At 34.0% G+C, this 12,501-nt stretch overlaps 1 protein-coding gene across 1 annotated transcript in view; it reads right to left on the minus strand.

Moving 5' to 3' along the window:
• The window catches only part of MUC19 (mucin 19, oligomeric), a 110,732-nt gene extending 104,528 nt beyond the window's left edge, over positions 1-6,204 (minus strand). The window contains 2 exon segments of the mRNA XM_045829423.1: positions 4,042-4,149; positions 6,153-6,204. Of these exon segments, the coding sequence (XP_045685379.1) occupies positions 4,042-4,149; positions 6,153-6,204 (160 nt within the window).
• Between the last annotated feature and the right edge of the window lie 6,297 nt (positions 6,205-12,501).

Here is a 12,501-nt window from a genome sequence, read left to right on the forward strand (position 1 = left end):
AAAAGAGGTGGAATAACTTGCACAAGATCACATGGTAAAATCTGCCAAGAAACTCTTTTTTCAAGCAAGATGCACACTGCCTTAACTTTGCTTAAAGAGAGGTTGTCTATACAATGCTTAAAAATAAATAAAATGTGTTTCTCTATTTCATATCTCAAAGAGAAGTAGAATATATTTGTACATTTCAAAGTAAGGTCATACTACTTTTGCACACTTTTGACAAATTTTTGGAAGAGTTAGCCTATACTTTGGATCATAAAATGGACTAGAAAAGAGAAATAGACATGATTTTGTTCCTCCACCCTTGCCCCGTGGAGAAAATGGAATTCCAAGAGCTCCCTTGCCTCACTCTAATTTCTTGAATGAAGACTTTTAGGAGAATGCTAAAGACTCATATGCCTCAAATTATTCTAATTAACAATCAGCTTTCAAGTAGACAAGCGGTTGCTATATCGCGTTGAGAGAACCTGTGAGGTCCGTGTGTGGTTCTAGAGAAGTGATCACTGTCTACACAGGACAATGGACCTGCTGCTTATTCTTTGCTTGCATTTCACCACAATGAAAACATCTTGCAATTATCTTTTATTGTATTTAGGTTGTAGAAAGACACAGAGATATAAAATACACTGTAAGAAAAATGTATAAATATAATCTTGGGCTATTTTAATTAGTGTATACATTAGACTGGAATGAAATTAAATCTATGTTGACATTAGCAAAAAAATACTATTGTTAGAGTTAAGAAAAATTCCATGAAAGCAGTCTTGATTTGCTGTGGCTTACTTTTCCTTTTGATGGGCAGGGAAATAAAATAGTGGATAATACTCAGTGATATTCAATTGTCCAAAGGAATCAGTAATAAAGCTACCGGGGCTAGTTCAGTTTTAACTAAAATAGATCACTAAGGAACTAATCCCAGCATGCAGAATGAAAGCACGTTCTGTTAATAAAAGTAGAAGTAAAATGTACATCCACATTTCTCTTAGGGGTTTGAGTGATTGTAGAAAAGCTAGGAACCGGAGCAAATTTCCATTTCAAATGCCACCATCTTTTAAAATAACCAATTAAATATTAAAATGTTGGATCCAAATTATACAAAAATACACTAGAGTATGTTTCTTTGTAATAATAAGGAATATTTCATTAAATGTTTTGATTTTTCCAGGAAGACATTCCTTCTTTTCAAAGAAAAGTACCATTGCTGTGTTATTATTATTTAGTATAAACAGTTTAAGAAAAGAAAAGCAAGAAATTTACCTGAACTGCTTTGAGCTATTTCATCATCTGAAAAGAAAGAAGGGGGTGGGGGGGAGAGTTGCTGTCATTAGCAGAGCATTGACAGATTTTCCAAGAGAAAGTCAGTCTTGATTACAGCCATTTCTTGTTTTGGGGAGGTGCTCCCACAGATGTGCTCGTTGAATTCAGTACTCAGGCATGAATATGTAATTACCCATTGACCCTGGTATGTTTGTACCCCTCCAGGGCACCCTTATAAAAGGAATACCTCTGCCTGTCCTCCAGCCAGTGTGGAGCACAGCCTAGAGGCATGAATTAGAACACAGCAAAATACAGTAATTCTGGGATAACTGAAAAGGTACCTCAAAGCATTAATTATTATTCAGTTAGTGAAATTCAGATGTTTTAATTAAAGGATTTTTTAATGTGACAAAAATACTATAGAACTAAATTTACTTAATTTGAAACAGATGGCCATAATTGCTGTTTTACAGTTGGATCCCATAAAATTAATATACACATGGCTTACAAATGACTTAAGGGTTATTATTATGAATAAAGGTGAATCGTTTTCATGTTTAAATAAATAGCATATACATTTGCAAACTTGTCAAGCTATATAGTACATACAGCTGAGTCAAAGATTCACAATAAGAGTAAATACAACACATAACATAATTTACATATAAGCACACTTTTAAATTAGATTTAGAGATATAAAGATACTTTACTAAAAACATCAAAGCATTAGTATTCAAAAGAATCTTCTTAGTAATTATGTGAAATTAAATACTACTTAAGTATGGTAATAGAATTTTGTATAAAGTTGCATATTGATTACATATTCAAGAAACTTCAAAAAATACTTTGGGTAATATTTTTATTTTAGGACTTAATGGATTGCAGATCCGTTGGTTATTTTTTTTTTAGTGTTTCTCCATACTCTATAATCTCTACAAATTTCCTAAACCCAAACTGATTATATTATTGAAGTAGAAAGTCAGCATATGGTTGGATACTAAGACAAATTTCTAACTATTGGAACTGTCCTGAAAAATCCAGGATTTATGGTCAGCAAACCTATCTCTGACCTATTGGTGTAAATTAAGACAAACAGGAAACACAGCCAGTTAAAAGATAAAGGGTTTCCTGTGTGTGCTAATCAATTGTCACCAAAACCAAATTGCATGTACTTACTCACACAAGTACATGCATACACATTTTGTCAGAGAGTGAAGAAATGGCTTAGCAATATGATTTGGAGACACTTAATATAAATGTTTCTTAAAAATGTACAATTACATATTCTCCATATAGATTAAATACCTGGAAGATTCTCTCTAAAATATAAGTTGCAATCAAAATCTTCCTCAAATCCTCTTGCAACAAACAAAGTTATCATAAAGCCCACTGATGAATTTTTACCCATCAGGAACAATTTCACAGGGCCTCCCTCAAAGTACACTCTCTTATCACAAACACTGTTAATAAGCTTGGATCAATGGTGTTCTCACCGCAACAGACTGAAATAAGAATTGGAGTTGGGTACAAAAAAAAAGTAGACATAATGATCGTATGAGCACATAAAGCTGTATGTTTAAGAGAGGCAGAAAGTCAACTCAAAAGCACATGCAGGAACTCAGAAACCATCTCTCGAGTAGGGACCAACTGTCTTGTACGCATCAGTACGTTCCAAGCGCACCACTGCATGATACGTAATATGATCATTGGTATTCATTTTGATGTCCTCAAAAAAAAGTTAAACTATGTTTAGAAGTCCCTTGTCTTTTTGGGTAAGATGGGATATCTCTGGTTCATTTCGGAAAGTATACCTTGTAAAGGATTTGGATATACATAAAAAGTCATACCTATGTTTCCAAATTATTTTATTAATTCAAAACAAGTGTACACTGACTGCTTGTCCCATTGCAGCCACTGTTCTCAGCATAGTGAATACAGAGTGAATAACATTGATCAAAATTCTGTCTGAGGAGTGTACAATTATGTGTGATAAATGAGCAAGGAGTCCTGATAATTCACTCACAAATCAGGTGTGTGTGAAACACATAAATTTTCTGTATTCTTTGTTGGTGGAAATATGGATTGGCACAGTTACTATGAAAAACAGTTTGGAGGTTCCTCAATAAATAAAAAATGGAACCACCATATGACCCAGCAAAAAAAATGAAATCACTATCCCAAAGAGATATTTGTACCCCAGTGTTCATAGCAGCATTATTCACAATAGCCAAGATATTGAAGAAACCTAAGTGACCATTGATAGACGATGGCTAAAAGAATGGGATAATATTCAGCCATAAAAAAGGAAATACTGTCATTTGTGACAACATGTGTAAACCTTGAGGATATTATGCTAAATGAAATAAGTCAAACAGAGAGAAACAATTACTGTATGATCTCCCTTATAGGTGAAATCTAACAACATCTAACTCAATGGAAACAAAGACTAGAATGGTAGTTGCCAAGTGCTTTGGGGTTGGGGAGGAACATGTTGATAAAAAGTGAAAAAGTCCAGTTATAAGATGAATAAGTTTGGAGAATCCACTGTGCAGTATTGTGACTATAGTTAACAACACTGTATTATATATTAAAAAGTCACAGAGAGTGTAGATCTTAAACGTTCCCACCACAAAAAAATTAGTTATTATGTGAGGTGATGGAGGTATTAACTAACCTTAACTCAGTAATCATTTCTCTATATATGTAGAGTAAATCATCGATCACATTGTATACCATAAACTTACATAGTATGTCAATTATATCTCAGTGTAGCTGGAAACATACTTCTGGATTCCAAAAGCAGGTTCAGAGACCTCCTTGATATCTTTAAATCAAGATTAATTTCTGAAAGGTACTGACCTGATTCTGTGCTGTTAAATGAGGCTTCACCATCTATAAAAAATGAAAAAAGTAGAAACAGATCATTTTATACTTCTCTATAGCATATTTTTACGTCAATGAGAATGTTTTTGTTTTCATTCTTCTTTTAAATTCAGTGTAAGTCATATACTTTTTGTACCAAATAATTGTTACATTTCAATACTAATTTATTATTTTGGAGTTTTTTATTTATTAAATAACATCTAAATAGATCTAAGTAATACATTTTTCCTGTTAACATACTTAAATGAAAGTTTTCAGTGTCAACTCAGTCTTAGAAATAAAAGGTCAAGTAAATTAAAGCCACAAATTAATATTATCAGTACTTCAATCTTTTTTACACTATTAAAACCTTTTACAGCTTTCAATCTAAAATGTATTTTTATCTAAATTTTGCCTGATTTTATTTTCCCTAAACATTTTCTAGTTAATGTGTTTATAAATAGTGAATTTGATTTAAAAAAGAAAAAAGAAAATCAACTGTATAGATTTTAATCTAGAGAGATGATGGAATATCCTGGGGAAAATAAGAATTAAATATCCTTATCTACTTCATGTCAAACTATATCTCATATCACTTTAGTTTTTCCAATTAGTCAAAGAACTGTTTTTATTTTTCTTCTATACAGTTATGGTTGGTTCAACAATACAAATTTTTCTTCTGATTGATTATATGGGTGCCTCTTCAATATCTGCCTTCTTCCCCTTCCAGCTCTCAAGCCTTTCCGTCCTGTCACCTACTGGAAAGGAAAGACATCTGTGTTTGTCACATGGGCCCCGTTGATGAAGGGCAATACAAAGTCACCTTAGCTAAAGCACTTGGAGTTTCTGGGAGGAGCAGTTCCAGGTATTTCCTGTCTCCTACAATAAGCTTATAAATAAATACATAAAAACTCTTAGTTTTGTCAGTAAATCACCAATCTATGAAATTTCTATTGAAATACTTGTAATCATTTCTTAGAATGATTATGGATATCTGAGAAATTATTTTAGAAGCATTCTCTAGTTCTCTGGTGAATTTAATACACTTGGGCAAATACATTTAAAACATTTTTATTGTGATATATTATTTAATAACTTCTTTGAAAATAATGTGTTTTTACTCTGTTACTTAACAAATAAGAGATACATTTAGGTAAAGGCAAAAAATATTTTAAGTTTTGCAAAGTAGAAGCAAAATATATAGCAAAATACTATATAAGGTTATGAAAATCACCATTATTTAAAAAGTAACTATTTTCTAATGGTCCATCAGATGATTTCCCAGGTAGTTAGTTTAAGAATAGATGTATTTTCTCTTAAAACAAATAATTGTAGTCCCCTCTATTCTGGCTCCTTAGAGAGAAGTAAATTATACTCTACCCCTAAATTTAGAAAATAGATTTTAAGAGTAGATGTAGAATGAATCTTCTTTTTGCAGGCCTTTTTCCTTTGTTTGGATGTTTTTGTTCTTCTGCCCCATTCAGAAACTAAAGATTTTTTTCATTGTTCTGAATTTTTAATTAACAAAATTAATTAATAATGTCTTACTTTTCAATTAAATTCAGAAATTAATTGACTGGAATATCTGAGAAAGACGTTAAAGAAATTTTCCCTACAAAAAATATTTTCAGGGATGCACCAGTCCTTTAGATATAGTTTCATGATTTGTGACAACAGAAATTACTAACAGTGCTGGTCTTTAGTCTTAATGTGGATGTAACTCCAACATAGCCATTAAAGGGTGAACCATGATGAAAATGAGTAACAAACAATAGCACTATATGCACCTTGAGTAACCTATTCACTGACACTTCTAAGCAGATAAATATATATCTCCTTAAGACAGGCTTGTTAAAGTTGAAATAACATCCTACAGGGTTAAATTCCAGTGTTTTTTTTACATTGATTATACTACTCTGAAATGTAGGAAAGATTTTCTAAGGAGAAAAATGTTGGAAGTAGACAACACCAAATGAGAACATATACCCATGGGTCTATCAAATGAGAAAGGGTTCTTTCCATTAGTCCCTTACCTTTGCAGAAGACACAAAGTGTCACAACCAAGTACAAAGAGGTCAACTTCATGGTAATGATTTGGGAACCTAGAAATGGAGACAAGTCATCCTGGAGAAACAGATGCTCAAGGAATCCTGTAACGAGAGTTTTTATACCTACTCATACACCACCGTTTCTCATCATGGGTTAGGTGTGGTAAACTTAGTGATGACAGAACAAAGATAAATATCAGAGCATGCCAAAGATGAAACACATTTCAAGTCCATTTAGTGTTTTATTTATGTGACATCTTCTATCTTGGACCAAGTCCAGTTCATGCCAAACCCAGACCATGCCTTCCTGCCGCCCTGGGCAAACAGCAAAGGCAGGAACTGAAAGCCTCAGGATTAAACACCAAACATGCTGATAATATACATGTATCTGTATCCTATTCATCATTGCAAAAGTCTTAATGCCTCAAGAAACTCAAATATTGTAATTAAATATTTCAATTTTCTCTCCCTTAACAACAAATGTATTTTAAACATGAGGCTTACGTTGTAACAAAGAACTCTTTATTTATCAATATGTCAATAGGTATTTCTCTAGAGAAATATATAACTGTCATGTCGATATAGGTGTAAGTATGGGCGTACCAAGATATACAAATGCATCATGGTTCTAATAATAGCTTTATTACTCACAGGATACATAATATTCCAATGCGATACATTTTTATCATTAACTGTACAATTGAATATATAAATAAGTACAAGATATGAATGTTACATCAGAAAAAGAATGTTTTGTGACAAAAGTAAAATCAAACAGAAAATACCATGTGTGAATTTTATGTGTAGGTATTCTAGAGTGGAGGGAGGAAGTTCAAGTTAGGATGTAAGAGGAAAAGTTCTGGTCTGTGCTAAGCAAGGCAGAGAAGAGTAACAGAGGAGTCAGCCAGGTGGATCTGGAAAACAGAAAGGCGAACTCCCGGGCTTTGATGGTAATCTGCTTCACTTCTGCTACCAGTCACTACCAAGAAAAGACTTCAGTAGCCAAATGGAAAGCAATCCTCAGTTTATTCCCTCCAGGAAAGCAGAAGAATGCCAGGAAAGGAAAAAAGATATATAAAGATCAACAACCCTTTCCCCCTGTCTTCAATCACCCATTTCTTGACTAATTTCAAGGAAGTAAGTGATGCTTACCTTCTCAGAGGGCCTCACCAATACATATTAAATGCTTTTTGCTTGTGGGCTCCTTGTTCCAGGAATGTGAGGTTTCTTTTTCTTTCTTGCTAAAAATAAATAGATTTTTATTTAAAGACTTCAGTTGTGCTGTGAACATTGCGGAAGGCAACAACCAAACCAAATTGAAATTACACAAAAACAACTTAAAAAATGAGACTCTGAAATTGCATTCTTAGCAGCCAATTATTATAATTATTCTTAGTCTCAAAGTCCATTGTTTCAGGAATTAAAGAAGTAAACATATCCAAAAGTAGCTTCTAAGAGACAAATGGGAATGAGCATCAGAGTGCAGTGTTAAGGGGAGACAACAGTCTGGAAACTAGGCGCAGAGCATGCTCCTGAATTTATTGTCCATGAAATACTTGGTTGGCTCAGCTTGGTCTATCAATGCCCCATTTAGCAGCATCCTGGACTCATTAATCCCTCTGATTTATAATTATCCAGCATAAGGCTGCTTTTTGAAAACCAATTTTTTGATTCTTACCACAATTTGCTCTCTTTTATGGAATTTATTGGGGTGACATTGGCTAATAAAATTATATACATTTCAGATGTATACACAATTCTATAATACACCATCTGTATATTGTATTGTGTGTTCACCACCCTGCATCAAGTCAAGTCTCTCCTACCAACATGATTTATAACCCCTTTACCTTCTTCTAAGTTCCCCAACCCCTTTCCCTCTGGCAATCACCATACTGTTGTCTGTGTCTGTGAGTTGTTGCTGTTGTTTTGCTTAATCCCTTCACCTTTTACACCCAGCCATGCAACCACCCTTCCCCCTGACAGCTGTCAGCCTGCTCTCTATGAGTCTATTTCTGTTTTGCTTATTCATTTTCTTCCTTAGATTTCACATATGAGTGAAGTCACATGGTTTATCTTTCTCTGGCTGGTTTATTTCACTCAGCATAATGTTCTCCAGGTCCATCCATGCTGTCACAAAGAGTAAAATTTCTTCTTTTTTTTTACAGCCAAATAGTATTCAATTGTGCATATGTACCACAAATTTTTGGCCACTAATCTACTGATGGGCATTTGCGCTGCTTCCAAATCTTGCCTATTGTGACTAACTCTGCAGTGAACACAGGGTGCAAGTATTCTTTTAAACTAGCACTTCAGATATATTCCCAGAAGTAAAATTGTTGGGTCATGAGGCAGTTTTATTTTTTTTTAATTTTTGTTTGTTTGTTTTTTAAGATTTTATTTATTTATTTTTAGAGAGAGAAGGGAGGGAGATACAGAGAGAGAGAAAGAGAGAAACATCAATTTGTGGTTGCTATGGGTCATGGCCTGCAACCCAGGCATGTACCCTGACTGGGAATCGAACCTGTGACACTTTGGTTCACAGCCCATGCTCAATCCACTGAGCTACGCCAGCCAGGGCTTTTTTTAGGCAGTTCTATTTTTAATTATTTGAGGAACCTCCATACTGTTTTTCCATAGTGACTACAGCAATCTTCATTCCACCAAGAGTACAAAAACGATTCCCATTTCTCCACATCCTTGTCAACACTCATTATTTGTTCCTTTATAGTTGATAGCATTCTAACAAGTGTGAAGTGATATCCTGTAGTTTTAATTTGCATTTCTCTGATGATTAATGACATTGAACATCTCTACATATATCTATTGGCCATCTGTTTCTCCTTTTTGGAGAATTGTCTAGTCAGGTAAGGTAGGATTTCTTTTATCTTGGGAGAATTAGGGAAAATTTAATGAAGGGGGTAGTTTAAGGACTGAAGCAAGAAAAGTAAATGGGACTAGGACATGCAGAATCAGGGAAGGATTCCAGATGGAAAATACATTATGAACAAAGTCAACTGCAATTTCAAATATCCTGATGTCTCAACACTAACAACCTCTTGCTTTCCATATCACTTGTTCCAACAATCTACTGGCTCCCCCTCCTCTCAACAATTCAGACACCTTCTTCTCTGACTTAAATTCTATCATTTAGCATTATTTCCTTGCATGAACCTCTAATTCCCTTTGTCTTCTCTATACTTTCTTGACAAAACCCCAACCATGGCTTAAATTAAATCCTTTTTTCCTTTTCCCTACCTATACCATGTGGATGATCACAACAGGGTAAAAACACACAATAGTTCTAACTTATAACTCTTAAATGTATTACCCAAGTGTGCCCTTAGATAGTCAGGCAATTATATTTTCTAGTCCATTTGCTGTCACACTCTTCTGACTTCATATTTCCTGTCTTCTCTAATATCCAACACTTCCTTCTAATCTTCCCTCTTAGCTAATTACCTCATTTCCAACTTTACCAAATAAAATAAAAGCTATCAAAAGGAAGTCTGCAAGCTCTCATTTCCAGAGACTCCTATGTACTGGCATTTGTACCATGTACTCTGCTTCCTTTCTCAACACGGATGAACTCTCTGTACTGCCGGCTAAGGTTCCCTCCCATCTGTGTGCTGGATTCCATCCATCAACATTATGCCAGTAATTTCTTCATCTCCATCTCTATCATCAAGGTTTCCCTCCTCCTTTGGCTTATTCCCAACAGTATAAATACATCCTGTTATTTGTTCTTACTTTTAAAAATGAAATAAATAGAACAAACTTTTTATGATATCTGAACCATATCTCAGTAAAGCTGTTATTTTTAAAAACCATTGAGCTCACTACCTTTTCAGGTCTCTTCCTATTTCTCTGCTCCCTTTAATGGTGAAACTTTGCAAAAGAGTTACTTGTGCTCATTGGCTCTACTTCCTGACCTCTCATTATCTCATAAACTAATTCAATTCTCATTCAGTTTTCATTCCATCACTACATTACACAAAGTGTGCTCTTGTCAAGAACACTGATGATCTTCTTTTGTGAATCCAATGGTGAGTTTTCAGTCCTTTTATTGACCTCTTAAGAACATTCAACACACAGTTGATCAATTCTTCCTTCTTGGTACACTTTGATTTCTGCAAATTCCAGAGTTTTCGTTATTCATTTGCTGCTTCCTCTTATTTTCCTCTTGCTGATTTTTTTATCTCCTTCTTTTCTTAAATAATTTTTATTTTTCAATTACAGCTAACATATAATGTTGTATTAGTTTCAGGCATATAACCCAGTGATTAGACATTTATACATCTTACAAAATGCTTCCCCTGATGTTTCCCCCTGGTGTAGATGCACGTGTTGGAGTCCAGTGCCTCCTTCTTCCTCAAACCACTCCTAGGACTTCACTGCTGATAGCTTTTTTTTTTTTATCTTCTAAGATACCAAAGTACCCGCAATTGATAGCATTATAATAGAAAAGTATTTTACAAGTAAGCAAAACTATAAACTTAGTAAATGTTAAATATGGTTCTTAAAAGAAAAATCATTTTTCTAGGAGGCAGACTCATTTTTTTCCTCTGGAACTTCTCATTGGGTACCTTGTTTTTACAAGTGAATTAAGTGTTGTAACTCTTTGGTAATAGTATAAAAATTGGATAAAATCATCTAATAATATGAAAATAGTTTAAAAGCATAATCATTGAAAAGAACAATAGTAAAATGTTTCCTTCTTGATTTAAAAGGATGTGGCTTAAGTGTCAGTACACTTAATAATATAATGTCAGAGGAAAGGTCAACAGTCAAAAGAACAATAGCACAAGTATGGGCAAGATAGTTTGTTTTTTTAATAACAGTTGAACCAGAAGGAAATACAGAAAATGTTAAACAGTATCTATTTGGATTGTAGAACAAGAAGTTCCCTCCTTTCTCATACGTTATAACCTGAAATTACAGTGGAAAACTGAGTGTTTAAAAATTAGAATTTTTTTATGTAAGAAGTTTCATACCAAGAGAAGTAAGAATATAATTACATTTTTAATAAATAATATTTAAATGGATATAATCATTTAAACAAATAATACTTAAAATTAGATATATTCAAATAAATAATGTGCTATGGTAAATAACCACTTCCAATTTAATTTTTTAAAAAATCTGAGTAGTTTTTAGTAGGCAGAAGAAACTGATAATGTTAAAACAGACTTACAGATAGTGATTGTATAAAAGAAAAACAAGAAATTTAATAAAGGTTTTGAGCATGATATTGCAGTTGCATTGATACTTACAGCTATAGTGTCAACTTACCTGAGTAAAATTTTAAGAGGACTTTGAACACTGGCTTTCTTCTGATAAAGAAGTCTGGTGAGCCATATTCTTGACAATAGCCTTATGTCTGTATCTTCTGTCCACATTTGTATTGTTGAAATGATTTTCTTTGCTCAATCTAAAGCCGCATTCTAAAGGTCACTCTGTCATTTGTCCTGCACAATTACTGCCATAGTTACTATATCAGTTCCTTCTTTCCAGCTTTATTCTTCTACTCCCTAACATTTATTGCTATTTTCCTATTTCCACTCTTCCTTCTTAGTTAATCATACTCTTCTACCCACTTCAGTCAGCCTTCTACTCGATAAACTGTTCTCTAAATAGTCACCACATATGGCTTCATCACCACATTCATTTGCTATATTCAGTCTACATAGATCCTTGTTTAATGGTTTATCCCTTTGATTCCACTGATTATCTCCTTCTTTAAAATATCTTCCTCAACCTACTCTTCTACCTCTTATTAATATGGATACTTTCCAGATACTTCTTTTTCCAATATACCTTCTGCATTGGCCATTTACACTCTTCTTCTTTTAAAAACAGTAGTGTTGTAAAATGAATTGTGTCCCTTCAAAGATTCATATGTTGAAGTCATAGATCCCAGTACCTCAAAATGTAACCATATTTAGAGACAGGGTTTTTAAAGGGATAATTAAATTAAAATGAGGTTAAACTGCAATTCAATATAACTTGTGTTCTTACAAGAAGAGGCAATGGGGGAGACAATGTACAGACACAGGTTGAAGATGGCCATCTGCAGGCCAAGGAGAGAGGCCTGGAGCAGCTGCTTCCCTTACAGCCCTCGGGAGGCACCAGCCCTGCCAACACCTTGATCATAGACATCTAGCCTCCAGAACTGTGAGAAAATAGATCAAGGTGCCAGCAGTCTGCTAGAGCAACCCTTAACAAACACATACAGATGACCTCTCAACAGATGGCTTACAAGTCTACCTCTGACCCACAATCTCTTTTGAGTCTTGGATCAGCTTCCACAGCTGCTTACTGAACATTTCCATCT

Source organism: Phyllostomus hastatus, unplaced genomic scaffold, assembly GCF_019186645.2.
Source record: "Phyllostomus hastatus isolate PE091 unplaced genomic scaffold, TTU_PhHast_1.1 phas_scaffold_93, whole genome shotgun sequence".
Taxonomy (NCBI): Eukaryota; Metazoa; Chordata; class Mammalia; order Chiroptera; family Phyllostomidae; genus Phyllostomus; species Phyllostomus hastatus.